Genomic DNA, 20,236 nt, shown 5'->3' on the forward strand with positions numbered 1-20,236 from the left:
CATAAGTGTGACCTAGTCTCTTATGCCAAAGATTTCCATCAACCTCTAGTTTTTGAACTTCTGCAACTGTTGCTTCCCTCAAAATTCTAGTTATGTGCCCATCCTTCACCACATACAAGCCGTTTTTCTATTTACCTATTTCCTTCACCCTGCCACTCCAAAGGTCCTGAAATACACAGAAGTCAGGATAGAAATGAATAGAGCAACTGAGTTCCTTTGTGAGTTTTGACACAGACAATAAATTAAATTTGAAGTATATACAACACATTTTTTACTTCCATCTCCTTAAGGAATGTTGCACTACCAATATGAGAAATGTTTGTCTTCTCACTAGTGGGTAAGTGAACCTGATCTCTACCAGTTTTCAACTCAGTCTTATAATGTAATATATCTAAGGAAGCAACTATGTGATGAGTCACACCAAAGTCAACTATCAGTTCAACAAGGACAACTAGTCTTTAGTGTAATAGCAATACCTGCCATATTCACTTGGGATACTGATGTGTCTTTGTTCAACATATCCAAAATCTATTTGTAATGATCCTCAGTGAAGAAATGTTCTCCTGCAGGATCATCACTGTTTGATTTTCCTCCATCCATGCTTGGTGGTTCTTCATGTTCAGAGGTTCCATTCGCACAGTTAACCACAACCTTTCTCTTACCATTGAAAATCATTGGATAACTTACTAGCTTGTAGCAGTTTTCTTTCAAATGTTTACTCATTTTACAGTAGTCACATTTCATGAAGGTCTTCTTTCCTTTGTAACATTGTCCTCGTCCATCTTGCATAGAAATGGGATCTCTCCTGGTGGCTAAGACTGGATACAGACTAGATCTTTGGCTTTCATCCTCAATTATCAAGGCATAGGCTTGATTCAAGGTTGGCTCGACAGTCTTCATTAAAATCTGCCTTCTCGCTTGTCCATAGGTCTTATTTAGACCATTGATAAGTTGAATAAATCTTTGATGATGAAGATGTTCAATATAGTCCTTTGATTTTACACAATCACAGCCTGGTGTAGGAACTAAAGAATCACACTCTGACAATAATTGCATCAACCTTGTGAAATAAGTGTCAATAGAATCAGTTCCTTGGGTAATTGATACAATCTTTTTGTGCAATTCAAAAATTCGAACTTGACTAACCTTATCAAATCTCTCCTTCAAGTCTTCCCAAACTAGGTGAGTATCTGATGCATAAACAATTCCACTAACGAGGTTCATCGATACAGTGATCATGATCCAAGAGAGAATAATCGCATTGCATATCTCCCATTCCTCATGTAATTCCTTCTTAAAGATATTCTTCTTACATGTACCAGTTACAAACTCTAATTTTCGTTTAGTTTGAAGAGCAATTTGCATCGTGCGATACCACAACCCATAGTTTTCAGAGCCTGTGAGCTTAATCGGAATCAGGACTGAACTTAGAGTATTGGAAGGATGTATAAAACACTGGGTGTGTGTGATCGATCTTTGCAACCCCTGTTACTTAATTTGATCGAGTGTTTTGGAACACACAATACGTGATTATTCAATTAAGATGAAACTAGTATCAATTGCTCTGATGCCATGTGAGTTGAGGTGGATTGATTCACAGCTTGACCTCCATTAATGGAGGTGAAGTAACAGACTGAACTGGGAGAAGATGAGCTTTAGAAAGAGAAGAACTTGAATAGAACTTTCTGGTATATTGATTGAATACAAATAAAATGTACATCACATCTATATATATACACAATTATCTAACCTCCACTAACTTAACATCCTAATCAGTTAATGCCAACTAATTATAACTACCATAACCAACTGTTGACAGCTGGCTAACGACTTCACTGCTAGTTGGCATACTACTTGCTATTCTCACTACCACCACCTCCAAATCTTTCACTTCTTTGATTCTCACTCTCTTGCACCTGAGGCAGAGATTCCACTATTCTATATTTACACCATGTGTAGTTTCCTGGCTTGCAAGAAATTCGTTTAAGTTCTCAGTAGATACATCAAAAACTACCCCCTTTCCATCACCTGTCAAAGTAAGACCGTTGATTGATTCAACCTTCTCTTCGGGCAGGAACCTCCTCAAGACACTATAGACAAAGAAAGGTAAACTAATCGGCCTCCCGCACTCAAGAAGCAGGGTAACACAATTTTCCATAGAAGTATGAATTTGAACACCGTTTTTACTACTTAAAAATCAACCAGTTGTGCTCTGATTTTTTTTATAGTGGTAATTGTTTATGTTAAAAGAATGTCTACAATGTATTTGATAAATTTCTCACATGAACGTTTTTGGGAATAATATAATATGTTTTGCAAGTTATGTTCTTGTTGCACTAAAAACTGCTGAAGTAATTTGCAATAATTTAAAAAAAGGACTGTTAATGAAATATCTCGTAATTGTATAAAGATTAGTGGAAAGTGAGTACATGACACTTTTAATCAGTCATGTTTGTGTCTTGAATTTGATTTCTCTCTTCAACACATGAGGACTAAGTTTCCATTAAGATTTCACCTTATATTTATGCTACCAATAAGGAAAGGAAAAAATATTGATAACTACTCGATTTTACCAATGTTATGAGAGTTGTTTTAGTTAAACAAATATTAGTAGTTGGATTTAAAAGTGGATTATAGGTGTATGAATTGAGATGTGCACCCGGACAAACTAGAGAGATATCATGCTGGAGGGGAGCTAGTTCTATTTAAAAGTATCATTTGGGACGGATTAGCCAATTTCCGGTCTGACCCGATAAAAAGTTGGAACAAAAAGGCCCGGCTGGGCTTGGGAAGGGATCGGACAAGGGGTATTGGAGCGAGAGCTGGGCTCTCAAGGCTCTGGGCCCGGGAGACCAGCCCACATATGAGCTTGGTCTCAGCCCACCGGGACGGTAATGATAATTTGTTTTTAAATCTGGCCATTTTCAGCCGTTTGCAGTTTGACTATTGGCCAACGTCTATAAACGGCCAAAATTGCCTCCCCATCCCCCAAACACCCCTAACCTAATTTTAACTATAAATACTCACAATTTTTATTTTTATTTTTTACACCTTTTCTACCTACTATCTATGATTCTCTTTTTTCTCACTTATATTGTCAGATTTTGATTTGTATAATAGATAGTCCTCCTTATGTTGTCTAGACTCTAAGCAAGAACAAGTCCCGTGTGAATGTTTTTTGTAAATAGATACAAGTACGATTCAATTTAGTACTTGAATATATTAACTATGAGCACAAGGATAATAGAGTGGGACGCGTCATCTAGTTAGACACTTGTTTTATAAGCACCCATATGTAAGAGATGAAGTAGAAAACTACTTGAAGGTCAGAGACTGCATTAGATTGGAACAAAGAAGAAAAAAGGATTAGAATATTGTCCAGAGTTTGAAATTGAAGTTTCTCTTTGTACTTTGTAACTTATATGCTTTAAAATTTGGAAATTAAAATCTAAATCGAATTTGCATTGTTATGAATTGAAGTTTGAAAATTAAAGCTAGTAGTAGGGAAAAAGTTAGTGGTAAATGGTTGAAACTTTAAACGGTCGTAATTTTACACTCGTTTATGCAATTTATATGTTTTTGTTATTTCATGTATTTTTTTCAAGATCTAGGTGGACAAACTGCTGTTTGGCGGTTTGACGGAGCCAATTTCGAGAAAAAAAAATTATGTTCCTGTTGAATTTATATTTTGTCCCAGATCGGTACCAAACTTTAATCTTTTGTTATATAAAAGTTTATGCAAAATAGTAGATTTCAACATCAAAATAGTTGCATATAGCTCATGCGAATATCAATTTTAATGAGCAAAAAAGTACAACAAAATAAAAAATAATAATAAACCCCGGCACGCCCCGTTTCTGCCCACGAAAATCCAAACTGAGTTTGGGGCCGGGCTTGATAGCATTTTTCCTTGAAAACCATAGCCCTCGAACCGGCCCCCTAAGGGCGGCCCGGACTTGCCCGAATCAATAACCGGAAGGGCTCCCGGGTTGACACGGCACAGACTGGATGGTGCAACTCTAAGTAGTAGAACTAAAATATCATTACAACGTGGTACAACCACCTTTCAGAATACAAACTATAATACTCCTTAAACATACTACTTTCTCTTATCCAATTTGTGCTTCATTTGGAAATTGGATGTCATATCCACCAACACAAATGGCTCTTTCTCTTCAAGAATGGTGCCATTTTCATGAACGGCCACCACAATGGCACTTTCGAATATTAATATTTGGTCTAACTCAACTCCAATAAGCTAGATCATGAGCTGAGAATTGTTCAAGACCATATAAGGAAGAATCATTTATATTTTCCCACCTGATATAAGACTCAAGACCTCCTCACGATCAGAAGTGGATATCTGAAGCGTGAATAATATTTGGAGATCAACATTGGATAAATTGGGATGAACTTGGATGTGATACCATGATAAAAAAATAAACTTTAGGCTTAACTCAACCCCAAAACTATTTCGTCAGATAAAAATTGCCAATACCATAAAATGAGACCCATTTATTTTTTCCTACCCGATGTGACACTCAATAGAACATCGGAATTGCCACCACAATGGCATTTCCGAAAACACCGGAACGGCCACCACAATGGCACTTCCGAACACCGGAACGGGACAATTAGCCATGGCAATGACGAAGAGTTATTGGGGAGCTCCAACTCTATTAAGGCTAGTTGGTTTTCAGAGCTTAGCGCATCATTGCCAGGATAGTGCTGAGAAAAAACTCTAATGGTGTAATTGAACTAGTCTGCTCACAATGCAAGAAAATAACAACTTGGTGGAGAAGGTGATTCCATCCAGAAAATTAGGGTTATCTTAGCTGAAATATTTTATCCTAGTCATTGTTCAATTATTTTGCTGAATTAGAGAGATGCAATAAGATTCACAAGGCAGAGAGTTCTTTCTTAACTATAAAAGAAAGGAACAGAAATCCCTACTTTTTTTTTACAGTGTTATGGATTTGCATCTAAGCTTAAAAATTTTAGTTCTACTTTTTTTTTTCTCGGAAGCGCTGATCATAATTAGGTTGGGATTGAGACATAGTTATTGTTGTAATTTTTTTTCCTTAATCATTCAACAAATACCAAACTTCATATCCCATATGACTCAGAAGCAAGAACCAACATAAGCAAATCGGTAAGCTGCAGTAAAGAGGCCATTGAAACAAAGACATTTCAAACCATCATACTTCTGAAAAATGAGCAAACAAACTGCAACGACGATGACGCCATTTATTAAAAAAGAGAGACTAGGCCGATTTAGATACAGAGTAACTTAAAAATATGAATATTACAATTCCAAAACATAGACCAAAACCTTAATAAGATCGCAAATCCCATAGTAAAAACAACACCACGGTAACTATGAGATTTGTTGGCTTTAGTACACTGAAAGAAGGATAATGAACTGATTTGCGAGGATCGAGTTGGAACGTCCATTTTAAAACTTCAGCAGGAAAATTTATATTAAAGTACCAAACACCACAGAGAAAGAATTTTACAACAATTAGTGAATTGGAAATTATGATAATTACTGCAGAATTCTCCTACAATACGTCGCATTTCACTTATTTATTCACTTGATTAAGACTCGATCTTGGTCCAATGATTGTACTACCAGTGTTCATTATTCACTTGATTAAGACTCGATCATACTTCTGGCGAAAGATGGTAAAATGAATGCTGCTTTGTGAATCTGAAAAAAAAGACAATATGAAAAGAGAGAGTTATAAAATTTGACGAAGAACATACAGTAAAACGGAAAAAGAAATTGTGAGATATGAAGTTACATCAGAGTTGTAGAACTTGAGAGGTCCTAATTTGGACTTGACTTGAGTTGTCTCTTTGTCAATTGGATTTACTGGATTCTTGAAGTCAACTTCTGGCCCTTCAGTAGAGCAGAGCATATAACCAATCACACCGCTGAAATCAAAATATTTAAGACATCATTGATCAGTATCACTTGAAATTAAACACAATACCTTGAAAGTTTACTCTGAAATAAAAATGTTATCACTCCGTTTCAATTTTTATGACATAATTTGAAACTATTTGTCTGTACATTGTTTTTATTAAAAATATAACAAGTAAAATTAAAAGTTTAAAGCTAAATTATTTTAAAATATAAAAATAAATTTTCTTTTTAGAACAAAATAATAAGTAAAGTTTGTCACCAAAAAGAAAAGTAAATGAAAAGAAGTTGGTTTTTCTTGTAAGTCAATTCTCCATTTCTTGACAATTTTAGGATCTACGTCTATAGAAAAGTAAAACGGACTTCCAATTTTATAAATTTACATTGCATCGAAAAAGAGAGGAAGAGAGAGAGAAAAAGAATACGTGGGATATGTTGGAACGGTTGTCCAAGCATAGTTGACAGAACCCTTAAAGACTTGACGACAGTTAGCAATGATTTGCTTAATAATATGCATATGAAGCCAAATGCTTTCAGCCTGTGTGCATACAACTCCTCCTGGCCTAAGGGCTTTGGCTACTGCCTCAAAGAATGGCCTCTCAAACAAATCTTTTGCTGGACCTGAAATTATATATATTATTTTAGAAATCAATTACAGTTACGTTTATTAATTAGTTTTTTGGAATCAATTAGTTTCTTAGTAGCTTATTTAATAAGAATAGTCTTGGTATTAAATAGTAATAGCGTACCAATGGGATCAGAAGAGTCCACTATAATAGCATCATAATATCCTGCTTGTGCAGCCTTTACAAATGCAGCTCCTGAGAGTAAAGAGAACCAATGGTAGATGATTAATTAACCACAAAAAGAGGTAAAAATCAAGTGAAATAAAATATAAAACGAGACTATCATATACGCACCATCTCCGAGAACTAGGGTTACACGAGGATCGTTAAAATTAGCTGCCAGATAAGGGAAAAATTTTCTGGATACCTGTAAGAAAGAGAATTTTGTTTTTTTTAAAAAAAGAGAGAATATATTTATTCTTTTAGAAAAATAAAAAGAATTGCAATCTAAATCATTTTCTTTATGTGGGTAAAAGAAGTTTGACTTACATCAACTACCACGTCATCGATCTCAACAATGTCAATTTTTTCGATTGAAGGATAACGAAGCATTTCGAATAATGTAAAACCAATTCCTCCGCCGATGATCAAAACCTTTTTTGGGTTTGGGATGGAACCAAGTGGGAGATGAACAATCATTTCAGTGTATGGAAATCCACCATTCTCTGTATGTTGAATTGCTCCATCCAAAGTCAGAACCTTCCCATAAGTTGCTGACTGTACGTGCACATGCAATAAACTAAAAGTAAATTAAAAGTATCACTTTAGATTAAAGCATGTGTATCAGAATATTAATTACCTCAAAGAGCATGACATCTTGGTAATCAGATTTCCCCTGGAATAGTAACTTCTCGACCTTAAGTGAGAATGCTTCACCTGCAAAATTAGATTATTTCAAATTAATGTATGCGAGTTTACTTAGTCATAATTTATGTGATACTCCTTTTTTTTAATTAGTTTCGAAAGGATGACAACTCTATATTTAGTAGTAACACTTTAACTTTAAACTTGTATATATGGAATATACACAAAGCAGAATAAAAGAGTCCGACACATTTGAGTGTCCTTCTTAGTACTAACCTGGCCATAATGCGCTAAACTCTGAAAACCAACCAGGCTTAATAGAGTTGGAGCTTCCCAGTAGCTCGTTGCCATTGTCATGGCTGATTGTCCCGTTCTGTTGTTCGGATGTCCCATTCTGGTGGCCATTCCGATGTTCGAAAGTGCCATTCTGGTGCCCGTTTTGGTGTTTGGAAGTGCCATTCTGGTAGCCGTTGAGGTGTTCAGAAGTGCCATTTTGGTGGCCGTTCATAGGAATGGCACCATTCTTGAAGATGGTAGAGCCATTTGTGTTGGTAGATATGACTTCCATTTTCAAAATTAAACTAAACAAATTGAAGAAGAGAAAGTATTATGGTTTGTATTTTCCGAAAGCTTGCTGTACACTCCCATTAAACATCTATGCATTTAAATACAATTTGGACACCGAGGAGTGGAGGGCGCAACTCGATATAATAGAGTTAAAAAATCATTACAACGTGCATGGTTGGACTGCCAGTCTGCTCGAGACATTTTGGAACTAAAATATGAATTTTGTCTCAGTGCAATTATTAGTAATTTAGTACCCTAATTTTACTAGTATATGTGTGTGATCATTAATTTCTCTCTCCTTTTTAAAACAATTCTTTAATCATCTGCTTTCTTACTCCGCATCTGTTTACTCCATGACGTCTAGGTTATTTGTAGGATACATTCAAGAGTTCAGGTAAATTGTATTTTTTCTCCTCTTCTTCTTTCTTTTAAATAACCTGGCAAGTTTCTATATAATCAACATTACACAACTTATTATTGGGAGCTTTAGATTACCTCTATGTGATGTAACCTACATAATGTATCCTACTTTCGTGGGATACAATTTTTTTTCATAGGCACTTTCTTAAACTACAACTTGAAAATAATTTTTTTAATCTAAATTTCACATGATAGCAGCAGAGATATTGCATTAACATTGGTTGTATTATGTTTTGGGGGTTGAATTGATTTTCGCATATAATGTTGATACTTAAAAATAATTAATCTTTGATTGAGCTTGATGTTTTATACTTTAATGTCACACAAGAGGGGATGATTTGTGTGGTGTCCAATTTTTCGCGTGCACAGATTATAGGACCTGGTTCTTCTACGTGTTCCTTACACTAAAATTACGGAATAGTAAATGCAGAAAATAAAGAACACAATTATTTTTACGTGAGAAACACTTGTCTCAAAAGGTGAAAAACAACCACGACCTACTTTCCAGTAGAATTTTTCCCAACTCCACTAAATCAGTGAGCCAAAAATAATATTTACAAAACTCTTATAAATCTAAGGATTACCTCTAACCCTTTGTGGAAGCCAACCTCAGACTATTACGACAACTTCAAGTTAACTCTAACTTGAACAATACACTCAGAGTACCTAGTACAAATGCTTCTACAGAACTCTAAAAGGTACAACTCAAAAGCCCTGCTACAATAAAACTAGAATAAAAGACAAACACTTGGAGCTGGTTCTTCTATCTGGTTCATGTAGCTTCAGGTTCGCACAGTTAAAACACACAAGATTTGTTTACAAAATGCCTTGTTATTTTGCTCTCAACTCTTTCTTAACTTCAGCGTTTGTGCGTACCTGTAAAAGAGAACACAACTGATATTTATAGAGTTAGTAGAATAAGATTAACTAGAGTTCTAGTGCTATACTCTCCATGGTGGAAGAGTTCTAGTTATCTTCAATTTCTAACTCCGCCCTTATCTATGATAGAGTTCTCTTCAAGTAAAGAGTCCTTCTCCTTATCAACTATGCAACCTTTTCGTTCAGGAGATATCAGGTATAACCACTTGTGCTAATCCCCTTCACGTGCATGCCTTGTGCTTGAATTTGCCCATGCCCTGTGTACAGTGTGTATGAACCTGGTTCATGTTTGTGTTTCTTTGCCAATCATCAAAACAAACTTACTCAGGCCAGTAAATTCCTCATTTTTTATGATGACAAACTATGTGCTTTTCATAAGCATGAAACATGTTTCAACTTAGCTCAACATCAACACAATATTAGAACACTTTCCATTTTAAAGTCACAAATCATCAAGGACCAGGTTCATTAGGTTATAAACATCACAGTCAAAAGCAAAAGCACAAACTATCTACCCCTTTTGGCATCATCGAAAAGTTGCATAATTAAGTTATATAACCAGATTTTAGCAGGTCTTACCCATGGCCATTGAGGCTACTTCAAATGCAATCATGGAGTTATGTATCACTTATCAATCTAAGGATATTAGCCATCTAAGAAATATCAACAAACAATTAGAGCAAAAGTAGTGATTATCATTGATAAGAGTCATCCACAAAGCATAAAAGGAAATAAAAGTACTACACCATGAGCAAAAAGACAAAAACAAATCCCATTTGGTCACTGGTTTTCTAACTAGGCTAGGAAGGGTTTAAGGCTAAACAACTTTAACATGTCATGAAGAATGCCTTCATTCTTCTTTTTCACCTTGCAAGCTCAGACTTGAGAGAATCCCTCTCAGTTTCTACTTTAGCCAGCCTCTTCTTTAGCCTCTCAATCTCAGCATCCTTAGCCCTACTCTCCTGCTCCAGGGCTCTCACTTTATTGTTCACATACACCCTCTTGGATGAACCAGGTTCTTTGGGAGCAGCATGGACTTCATAGTCATAGGCAATCAATGAGTTGGCCCCAAAGTGATCTTTAATTGTGCTAATATCCCATTTCTTGAGGGGAACCTTGAAGTGAGCCAGCACAACAGTGAGATGAACCTATATGGTATGGTATGAGTTTTGGTGCAAGAGAGTACCCTATCAAGGATCTGGATGATAATTCTCGACCAGTTGATCTGCCTCCCACTATCCAGGCACTCTATAAGGACTAAGTCCATAAAAGTTGCAATGTGCCTTTTCTCTTTCCTGGGCAGAACAACGTTGTTGACAAATTCAAAGAACAGCTTATGGGCAGGCTTCATTTCACACTTGTACACAGTCCTGGGCTATAGCTCTATGTCCTCTCAGCAAATTTCTTAGTAATGGTAAGGGAGGTAGGTAGGTTTTCTAGGCTTGGCCATTTAAACTTCTTATAATCATTATTCCCTTCAACATGTACCCCTAGAATCTCTCTTAGTTCCTTGTCATCAAAGCTCACAGTTACCCCTTTCACTACACTGGTTACCCTGGCATTCTTGATCTAACAGTTTGTAAGGAACTCCATTATTTCAGCTCAGGCTAGTTTTCCTTCCACCTGAAGGACCATGTCCTTCATGCCTTGAAATTCTAGCTTCTCTGGCAGCAACACCATTCCTTCCTCCTCCAAGCCCCTAAGAAGCCTACCCTTCAAAATTGTTCTCTTGCCAAACTTTACCATTTTGTCCTAGTCTTCATCAGTTTCCCCTTCTTCTTTATCTCTTCTTCTTCCACTACTTGCATTTTTCTTGATTTCCTGGCACACCCGATTCTTTTTGCCAAGGCAGAAGGATCTGTATCAACAAGCTTTGAAGGGGACTTCTTTTTGGAAGTCTGCCTTTTCTTTATTTTTTGGAGTCACAGCCTCCACCTCCTCTGCCTCGTCTTCATCATGAAGGACTAGGTCTATCTCTTCAATTTCAATTGTCTCAACTGGTTCACTCACTTTCTTCTTTCCCTTTTCAGCATCTTTTCTTTTACTCTCTACTATGGCCCTTTTGAGGTTAGCCTCACTCTGCTTCCTCTAACTCCTTGTAGCTCTTCCTCTTGTAGGAGGAGTCTCTACATGGATAGAAGAGGCAACCTTTCTCTTTTTGTGTGCCCTAGCTGTTCTAGGGATTTTAACTCCTGAACTTTTCTTTTTCTTTGGATTGTAGCAATCAGACACCCTTTTTAGTAAATTTTTGAGGGGTTCCTTCACAGATGGAATAGGTTCTTGGAACCTCTTCCTCAACCTAACCATCCCCTCATCTGCACTTGCATCTCCAGACCCATTACCTCATTCTTCTCTCCAACTCTCTTCCTCCTCAATGTCTTCCTCACTCCATATCACTATTACTCTTATTTCCTTAGGCAAACCAAAAGGAGTGGGAGAAGATTCAGCCACTCTTTCTTCTCCCTTTCCCCTGATATCTCCTATAACACCCTCACTCTGCTTTTCTTTTTTCTTTTTATTTTTACCATAAATTTTACCAGACTCAGTGGTCTCTACACCAACAATAGTACCAACAAGAACACATATGTTCTCCAGATTCTCAGCCACATCAGAAATGAAATCAGACTTAATGTTTTGCCTAGAAGTTACCTGTTCTGCTTTAGACGAAACTGGTTCTTCCCCCTCAGTTGCAGACTTGAAAGATTCTTCTAATTTTTGGGGTTCCTCTGCTTGACCGACCTTTAATTTTTCATATAATTTCTTTGACAGTTCACTACCAGCCACTATTTTACGAACATTATCTTGACTTGTCCTTTCTTGGAGGTAGGGGTGGTTGAAGGTACAAGTGATGGTTCTTTCAGTGGTGAAGAAGCATTTTTAGAAGGGTTTTCCATTTGATGTGTGTATGATAGATGTATGTGTAGAAGAGATGAGAGAAGATAGGGAGAATTTTTGGCTTCTTGAATTTTCTTCAAAGATTAGAAGTGATGAAATGGTTAAAGTCTAATCATTTTGAAGAGGGAGATTTGGAGTGGGTAACGGCTTCTTTTTGAAGTTCATAGGTCTAATTAATGTGGGAAAGGCAGTTTGAATAGACGTTGGACTCTTCCCTAAATTCTAGGCAATTATGGCGCGTGGACTCTTTTGGTGAAACTGGTTCGTTTGTAATGGACAAGCTTGAAGGAGATTTGGATTAAATGGGACTCTCTTTTTGATCATGATCCAATTACAGTTATTTCAAAATACGCCAAATGGAGAGTACATACCATGTAATCTTGATAAACCAGGTTCTTCATTGAGAATCCTTCTGTGTTAGTCTGAAATTTCCAAGAAAATAAGGGTAATACCATTAGATATTATTGAGATTACAATTATTTCAAAATAAGCGAATAGAGAGTTCATACCATGTAATTTTGATAAACTAGGTTCTTCACTGAGAATTCTCTTGTGTAAGTATGAGTTTTCCAAGAAAATAAGGGTAATAACATTAGACATTAGTGAGACATTTTTTCACATGACACAAGAGTATACTAATAAGAGTATGAGACTAAGCAAAATCTAATCTAATTATTTATAAAATTCACAAATTATATAACCAATAATTGAGTTAGAACTGGTTCCTTTTAGGTGATCTTAATCATCCATAATTTTAACATGTTCCTTTCAAATTGGTCTCTACTTAGATCTTTTGTGAAGATGTCAACTATTTGTTTGTCAGTAACACAAAATTCCACAGTAATCAAACCTTTCTCATAGTTGTCCCTCAAAAAGTGATGCCTAACATCTATGTGCTTAGTTCTTTGGTGATGAACCGAGTTCTTAGTCATACTAATTGCACTAGTGTTATCACAAAAGATGGGGATAAAACCTACATCAATTCCAAAATCCATTAATTGTTGTTTGATCCACAACAATTGAGCACAACATGAGGTAACGGCCACACACTCAGCTTTAGCAGTAGACAAGGCCATAAATATTTGCTTTTTGGTGGCCCAAGACACAAGACATGAACTAAGAAAGTGTGCCATACCTAAAGTGTTCTTTCTATCCACAAGAAAACCTGCATAGTCAGCATCACCATATCCCAGTAAGTTGAAATTACAAACTTTTGGATACCATAGGCAAAGATCAGTGGTGCCTTTTAGGTATCTCAAGATTCTCTTGATAGTAGTCAAGTGAGACTCCTTTGGATTTTCCTGGAATCTAGAACAAGGGTCTACATTGTAAACAATGCCAGGTCTACTAGCAGTAAGGTATAACAAAGAGCCAATCATGGCCCTATACATCTTCTGATCAATGGATGAACCAGGTTCATCCAAGTCCAGTTTTGTGGTTGTTGCTTAATAGGAGTGTCAATTTCTTTGAAATTTTCCATTTAAAACCTTTTAAGCAACTATTTCACATACTTTTGATGATGGATCATAGTTCTATTTTAATTTTATTTAATTTGTAAGCATAAAAAGAAATTAAGCTCACCCATCATACTCATTTCAAATTCACTCCCCATTAGCTTAGAAAATTCTTTACTTAACATGTCTGTAGTTGCACCAAAAATTATATCAACATATATCTAAACTACCAAGAGATCTTTAACTTTTTCTTTCAAGAACAAAGTATTGTCAATTTTACCTCTCTTGTAGCCAAGCCATTATCAAGCAAGAATTTAGACAGTCTTTCGTACCATGCTCTTGGAGCCTGCTTGAGCCCATAAAGAGCCTTGTCAAGCTTGTACACATAATCAGGACATTCCTTGATCTCAAAGCCATGAGGTTTCCTAACAAATACTTCTTCTTTTAGATAGACATTAAGGAAGGCACTCTTGATATCCATCTGATGGAGAGTGAATTCCATGTAAGCAACAAAGGTTATAAGGAGTCTAATTGCTTCCAATCTTGCAACTGGAGCAAATGTCTCATCATAGTCTATGCCCTACTCTTGATTATATCCTTGAACTACCAATCTTGTCTTGTTCTTTGTAACTATTCCATCTTCATCAAGTTTGTTTCTGAAGACCCATTTAGTACCAATCACTGATCTGTCCTTTGGTTTTGGTACCAGATGCCAAACTTGACTTCTCTCAAATTGGTTGAGTTCATCTTGCATTGCATTTACCCAGTATATATGCTACAAAGCCTCAAAACATTTTTAGGTTCAATAAGAGATAAAAAAGCATCAAAAGCACAGAAGTTCTTCAAAGAAGATCTGGTTTTGATTCCAGAGGTTGGATCAGTGATTATGTTCCTAATGGGATGAGAACTTTGATACTTGTAAGGTTTCACAACCAGCTGGCTTCCCCTAGATGTTCCTTCAATGTTTTGTTCATGAGCATGTTCGTGGAGAGGTTCCCTCGAGGTTTGAGGATCAGTTCCTCTCTATTTAGTTCCTCTGTCAGGTTTTCATGGGTGGAAGGACCTATTCCATCACTTATTCCTTCCTCTGGTACAGCTTCAGGCTGGGCTATAATTTCATTTGATTTTCTTACCAGCCCGATTGCTTCATCATCTTGTTCCTTCCTCTCAGAAAGAATGTTAGTTTCATCAAATATAACATGTACACTTTCTTCTACATATATAGTTATTTTGTTATAAATCTTATATGCTTTACTATGTTAAGAATATCCCAAGAATACTCTGTCATAACTTCTGGGATCAAACTTACCTAGGGAGTCTTTTCCAATATTGTGCACAAAGTACTTGCATCCAAATACCCTAAGAGGGGATATATTTGGCTTTCACCCTTTAAGTAACTCATAGGGAGTCTTTTCAACAAGAGTTCTAGTCATGCATCTATTTATGATGTAGCATGCAGTGTTCACCTCTTCTTCCTAGAAGATATGGGGAAATCTACTAGCAAGTAGCATAGTTCTAGCCATTTACTCTAATGTCCTATTCTTGCTTTTAACTACTCCATTTTGTTGTAGAGTTCTAGGAGAAGAAATTTTATTATCTATGCCAAGCTCATCACAAAATTCAGCAAATTTAGCATTCTCAAATTCAATACCATGATCATACCTAATTGATGCAAGTTGATTACGAGTTGTTTCTGAGTTTTTCTAACAAATGAAGTGAACATGTCAAATGCTTCATCTTTAGATGTTAAAAATAGTGTCCAAGTAAACCTAGAATAATCGTCAACAAACACCATAACATATCTCTTACCATCTTTGCTCAATGTTCTCATTGGTCCACATAGATCAATACAGACCAGTTCCATCATCCTAATAGTACTTACCATTTTCTTTCTTTTAAAATAGGATCTTACCTGCTTCACCCTTGCACAAGACTCACAAACTTTATCTTCCTTGAACTTAATGTTAGGCAGCCCTATCACCAAGTCCTTGGAGACAAGTTTGTTAAGTTGGCTTAGACTGGCATGTCCAAGTCTCTTGTACCAAAGAAAGGGATCATTGTCCAACACACTTAAGCAAGTGATTTCATTTTTCTGAAAGTGTGGACAGATCCACCAAATATATGTTATTCACTCTTTTTTCCTACAAAACTATCTTATCAGTGGTAAGATTTCTCACAAAGCATTTTGTAGAGGTGAAGGCTATCATGTTACCTCTATCATACAATTGTGATATACTTATTAGACTGTACTTTAGTCTATCTATCAAGTAGAAATTCTCAATAGAGTGAGAATCAGTATTTCATACCTTTCCAACCCTAATGATCTCACCTTTCTTTCCGTTTCGAAAGGAGACATTACCTTCTTTAAGGTCCTCAAGTGAAAGAAATTAGTTCTTTCTTCATGTCATGTGCTTTGAGCAACCACTATCCATGTACCATATTTGGCTGCTTCCCTTCACTTAGACCTGCAAAAGGAAATCAAAGGTTAGTCTTAGGAACCCAAACTAGTTTGGGTCCCTTTCTATAAGCAAAAGGATGAATCAAATTCTTTTTAGCCCAACTTGGCAGCTTATTTTTCCCTAGAACAAATATTTTGTTCTTTTGATCTGACTTTTCTTTAGCACTGCAATCACTCTTATAGTGGCCAGTGTTACCACGGTGTGTGCACATAATTTAGTGAGCGGTGCAAAATCTTTCTATAGGTTGCCTATTTCGGCTCTTTCATCGTCAAAGTGTCTATGGTACCAGTTCATATTTGGTTACCCGAAGCTCATGTAGAGGCACCTACGGCATGATCCGTCATCTTGGTAGGAATTACTTTAAAATTGGGAACCTATGGGTTTTTAAGATTTTTAATACCAAATCTTATTCTCATGGAGTGTGAGGTACATGTTTTTGGGATCACACTTAGGTGCAGAGTTCCCAAAGCCAAGTCCTCTTCTGTTTCTACTGTGATGTTCTTGTAGCTATGAAAATACATCAGAGGACCTGTTCCATTTACAAGTTATGTCTAGCTCATGCTTGACCTTGTTCAGGTCCTCCTTTAAGAATCTTACCTGTTCATCCCTTTTATACAACTCATCTTTCATTTTACCTACATTCTCTTCTAAAGTGAGTTGTGTATCACCAACTGTCTTTTTACCAGTTCCTAATTTCAACTTTAGATTTTCAGATCTATGTTCTAGGATAGTTATATCAAGTGTATGAACCTGGTTCTTCAACACAGTATTTTCACTTTCAGTTTCACAAGCCCTAAGTTCCAGGTTTTTGCACTTAGCCTTTAAAATGACACATTTTTTTGACAGTTGTTCCTTTTCATTATTCACATCCTTAGATTCATCAATAAGCTCTATTAGTAATTCAAATAATCTTTCTTTAGACAAAAATTTATTCCTGTCTTTGAGATAAAAGACACTTACCTCAGTTTCTTCATCGGATTCTCCAATAGCCATTAGTGCTCGTTCATCATCATCATCATCATCATAATATGAGCTTTCTCCTCAAGTAGCAACCATAGCCTTGGTTGATCCTTTGTTGTTGCCTTTCTTGGGATGAACCTATTCCTTTTTCCCGTTCCTTCGTTCAATTCTTTCCTTCTTCCATTCAATCTCCTACAAAGGACAGTTTTTGATCATGTGATCAGTATTACCACACTTGTAGCAGCCATTATTGGTTTGCTTCTCCGGAGATCTTGCCTTGCTGTAGCTTCCACCTCTTGAAGAACTGTTTCCTCTCCTTAGGTACTTCTTGAAGTCTTTCACAATCATTTCCATTTCATCATCTTCCATATCAGAACCTTCAGTGATTTTGAGTGCCAAACTCCTTTCCTTCTTAGGTACATCCATTTTCTCGATTTGTCTCATAATTTCATAGGCAGTGAGATTTCAAATCAATTCATCCAGAGGGAGTGTAGCAATATACTTTGATTCCTGGATGGCAGTGATCTTGCTTTTCCAAGTAATTGGCAACACACTAGTAAGTATCTTCTCAACTCTTTATTCTTCAGGGATAATCCTTCCAAGAGATTTCAATTCATTTGTCAATGTAGTGAACCTTGTGTACATCTCCCGAATGGTTTCTCCATCCTTCATAGTAAAATTTTCATACTGAGAGTATAGTAGAGTTCCTCTTGATCTCTTCATCTGAGTTGTTACTTCATAGGCCGCTTGCAGTGTGTCCCAAATTTGATTAGCAGTGGAACAACCTTGGATTCTATTGTACACATCTGGACCAAGTCCACAAACAAGCCATTTCTTGGCTTTGACATTATTTTCCAACTTCTTTAGATCCTCAGCATTGCAATCATCTCTTGTCTTTGGCACATGTACTCCTTTAGTATTTTTCCTCAAAGTAGCTAGTGAACCATCGGTGACAATGTCCCAAAGCTCATAGTCTTCTCCCTGTATGTGATCTCTCATTCTTGAGTTCCACCAAGAGTAGTAGTGGCCATTAAAGAGTGATGGCCTAGCGGTGGATTGCCCTTCCTAGTTTTCAGGTGGTGCACTCATCTTGATCTTCTCCTAAGGTGTTAGTCTCTTCAAGGATAACCAGCTCAAATACCAATTATGTTTTATACTTCAATGCCACACAAGAGAGGGGGATGATTTGTGTAGTATCTAATTTTTTGTGTTCACAGATTATAGAAGGACCTAGCTCTTCTATATGTTCCTTACACTACAGTTGCAGAATAATAAATATAGAAAGTAAAGAATGCAAGTATAATTACGTGGAAAACACCTGGCTCAAAAGGTCAAAAAACCGCGACTTACTTCCCAGTAGGGTTTTTTCTGAAACTCCACTAAATCACTGGGCTAAAAATAGATTTTACAAAACGCTCGTAAACCTAAGGATTACCTCTTACCCTTTGTGGAAACCAGCCTCAAGTTGTTGCGATAATTTCAAGTTAACTTTAACTTGAACAATACATTCAGAGTACCTAGTACAAATGCTCCTATAGAAAGCGAAAAGGTATAACTTAAAAACCATACTACAATGAAACTAGAATAAAAGATAGACACGTGAAACTGGTTCTTCTATCTGGTTCATGTAGCTTCAAGTTCGCACACTTGAAACACAAAGGAATTGTTCGCAAAATGTCTTACTATTTTGCTCTCAACTCTTATTTAACTTCAGCGTTTGTGCGTACCTATAAAAGAGAACACAACTGATATTTATAGAGTTAATAGAATAAGATTAACTAGAGTTCTAATGCTATACTCTTTCATGATGGAAGAGTTCTTATTATCTTCAGCTTCTAACTCCTCCCTTATTTAGGATAGAGTTCTCTTCAAGTAAGTAGTCCTTCTCCTTATCAACGATGCAACCTTTTCGTTCAGGAGATATTAGATATAACCACTTATGCTTATTCCCTTCACGTGCATGCCTTGTGCTTAAATCTACCCGTACTCTGTGTACACTGTGTATGGACCTGGTTCATGCACGTGTTTCTTTGCCAATCATCAAAACAAACTTACTCAGGCCAACAAAGTTCTTTTGAGTATATTTATATTTTGTGGGATATGCTCACGAGTTACGTTTTTGAATTAAGAATTATCTTCTCTTAAAGTTTCTTTGACATACATTTCAATTGTATTGTTTGTTTCAATTAAATCATGGTGTGCTATTGGAATGATTCTCGTTCTCAATGTTTACATAGAAAGCAATTCTATGATTCAAAGCTAATCTTATTTCTTTTGTGGAATGGACTGAATTTTTTCTATTCTACAATATCTTACTGGACCAAGTCATCCTTGCATTTACATTGGTGATATTATTTAATTTATAGGCATAAGCTAAAAAATATTCATATTAATTCAGAATAAATTACTTTGCAGCACTATCTTGATGTGTTATGTAACGACCTGGCCGGTCATTTTGAGTATTTTATCCCCGTTCCCCTATTTATTGGATCTTCTATGTTATATTATGGTAAGGTGACTTTCCATGGTGTTTTGTTTTTGTTCGTGTGAGTTTCAGAGTGCAATGGGACACTTAGTTCCTAAGTTAGAGGCTTAAGTTGAAAGAGTTGACCGAAGTTTAACTTTTGTGTAAACAACTCCGCAATGGAGTTTTGATAGTTCCAATAGCTCTGTATGGTAATTTTACACTTAGGAACGTATCCGGATATTGATTTGGATGTCTGTAGGTTGTTTCGGCTTGAATTGGCGAAAGTTAGAAAGTTGAAGGTTTGGAAGGTTGAGAAGTTTAACCGAGAGTTGACTTTATTGATATCAGGGTCAAATTCAGATTACAAAAGTTGGAATAGGTTTGTCATGTCATTTATGACTTGTGCGCACAATTTGAGATCAATCGGAGTTGTTGGTATGATTCAGCATTTGTTTTGGAAGTCAGATGTTCATAGTTTCAATAGGCTTGAATTGGGTTGCGATTTGTAGAATCAATGTTGTTTGATGTGATTTTTTTGCCTCGAGTAGGTCCATTATGTGTTTTGGAACTTGTTGGTATATTCGAGCGGGGTCCCGGGGGCCCCGGATGTGAATCAGATTTAAAGCAGCTTATTTTGGACTTAGTTGCTTTGCTGAAGCTTCAGCTATTCTGGTGTCATCACACCTGCGGTGGGAGTGGCCGCTGGTGCGAACTCATTGGTGTGAGTGAAGTTGCACAGAAGCGGAAAGGGGCAGGCCAGGCTTGGTTTGCAGGTGCAG

The 20,236-nt window shown here is 36.5% G+C and overlaps 4 protein-coding genes across 4 annotated transcripts; all 4 read right to left on the bottom strand.

Annotated features, from left to right (window-relative positions):
* Positions 1-528: 528 nt before the first annotated feature.
* On the bottom strand, positions 529-1,365 carry LOC138902464 (uncharacterized). Its single transcript, XM_070190332.1, has one exon. The coding sequence runs from the start codon at positions 1,363-1,365 to the stop codon at positions 529-531; it is 837 nt and encodes a 278-aa protein (XP_070046433.1).
* A 3,849-nt stretch (positions 1,366-5,214) lies between these two features.
* LOC104100633 (putrescine N-methyltransferase 1) lies at positions 5,215-7,924 on the bottom strand. The gene is made up of 8 exons (XM_070191977.1): positions 7,633-7,924; positions 7,352-7,428; positions 7,042-7,269; positions 6,847-6,919; positions 6,676-6,747; positions 6,352-6,547; positions 5,805-5,937; positions 5,215-5,710 (listed from the first exon to the last, which is right to left on the bottom strand). The coding sequence occupies exons 1-8, from the start codon at positions 7,922-7,924 to the stop codon at positions 5,654-5,656; spliced, it is 1,128 nt and encodes a 375-aa protein (XP_070048078.1). The 3' UTR covers positions 5,215-5,653.
* A 3,641-nt stretch (positions 7,925-11,565) lies between these two features.
* Positions 11,566-17,023, bottom strand: LOC138902465 (uncharacterized). The gene is made up of 9 exons (XM_070190333.1): positions 16,628-17,023; positions 15,484-15,663; positions 15,175-15,274; positions 14,705-14,784; positions 14,179-14,346; positions 13,852-14,052; positions 13,095-13,511; positions 12,489-12,539; positions 11,566-11,961 (listed from the first exon to the last, which is right to left on the bottom strand). Exons 1-9 carry the CDS (start codon positions 17,021-17,023, stop codon positions 11,566-11,568), a joined length of 1,989 nt encoding a protein of 662 aa, XP_070046434.1.
* A 543-nt stretch (positions 17,024-17,566) lies between these two features.
* Positions 17,567-17,989, bottom strand: LOC138902466 (uncharacterized). The gene has a single exon (XM_070190334.1). It carries the CDS (start codon positions 17,987-17,989, stop codon positions 17,567-17,569), a length of 423 nt encoding a protein of 140 aa, XP_070046435.1.
* Between the last annotated feature and the right edge of the window lie 2,247 nt (positions 17,990-20,236).

Source organism: Nicotiana tomentosiformis, chromosome 12, assembly GCF_000390325.3.
Source record: "Nicotiana tomentosiformis chromosome 12, ASM39032v3, whole genome shotgun sequence".
Lineage (NCBI taxonomy): Eukaryota > Viridiplantae > Streptophyta > Magnoliopsida > Solanales > Solanaceae > Nicotiana > Nicotiana tomentosiformis.

What these genes read in the sequence shown, in the direction of transcription:
- LOC104100633 (XM_070191977.1), bottom strand. Translation starts at nt 7,924, where the DNA reads ATGGAAGTCATATCTACCAACACAAATGGCTCTACCATCTTCAAGAAT. An exon ending in GTTTAGCGCATTATGGCCAG is followed by an intron (nt 7,429 to 7,632) that starts GTTAGTACTAAG and finishes CTAATTTTGCAG; the next exon opens with GTGAAGCATTCTCACTTAAG. An exon ending in ACCGTTCCAACATATCCCAC is followed by an intron (nt 5,938 to 6,351) that starts GTATTCTTTTTC and finishes TTTTGATTTCAG; the next exon opens with CGGTGTGATTGGTTATATGC.
- LOC138902465 (XM_070190333.1), bottom strand. Translation starts at nt 17,023, where the DNA reads ATGGCTATTGGAGAATCCGATGAAGAAACTGAGGTAAGTGTCTTTTAT. An exon ending in TGTATAAAAGGGATGAACAG is followed by an intron (nt 15,664 to 16,627) that starts GTAAGATTCTTA and finishes CCACACTTTCAG; the next exon opens with AAAAATGAAATCACTTGCTT. An exon ending in CTTGTGCAAGGGTGAAGCAG is followed by an intron (nt 15,275 to 15,483) that starts GTAAGATCCTAT and finishes TTCATTTGTTAG; the next exon opens with AAAAACTCAGAAACAACTCG.
- LOC138902464 (XM_070190332.1), bottom strand. Translation starts at nt 1,365, where the DNA reads ATGCAAATTGCTCTTCAAACTAAACGAAAATTAGAGTTTGTAACTGGT.
- LOC138902466 (XM_070190334.1), bottom strand. Translation starts at nt 17,989, where the DNA reads ATGAGAGATCACATACAGGGAGAAGACTATGAGCTTTGGGACATTGTC.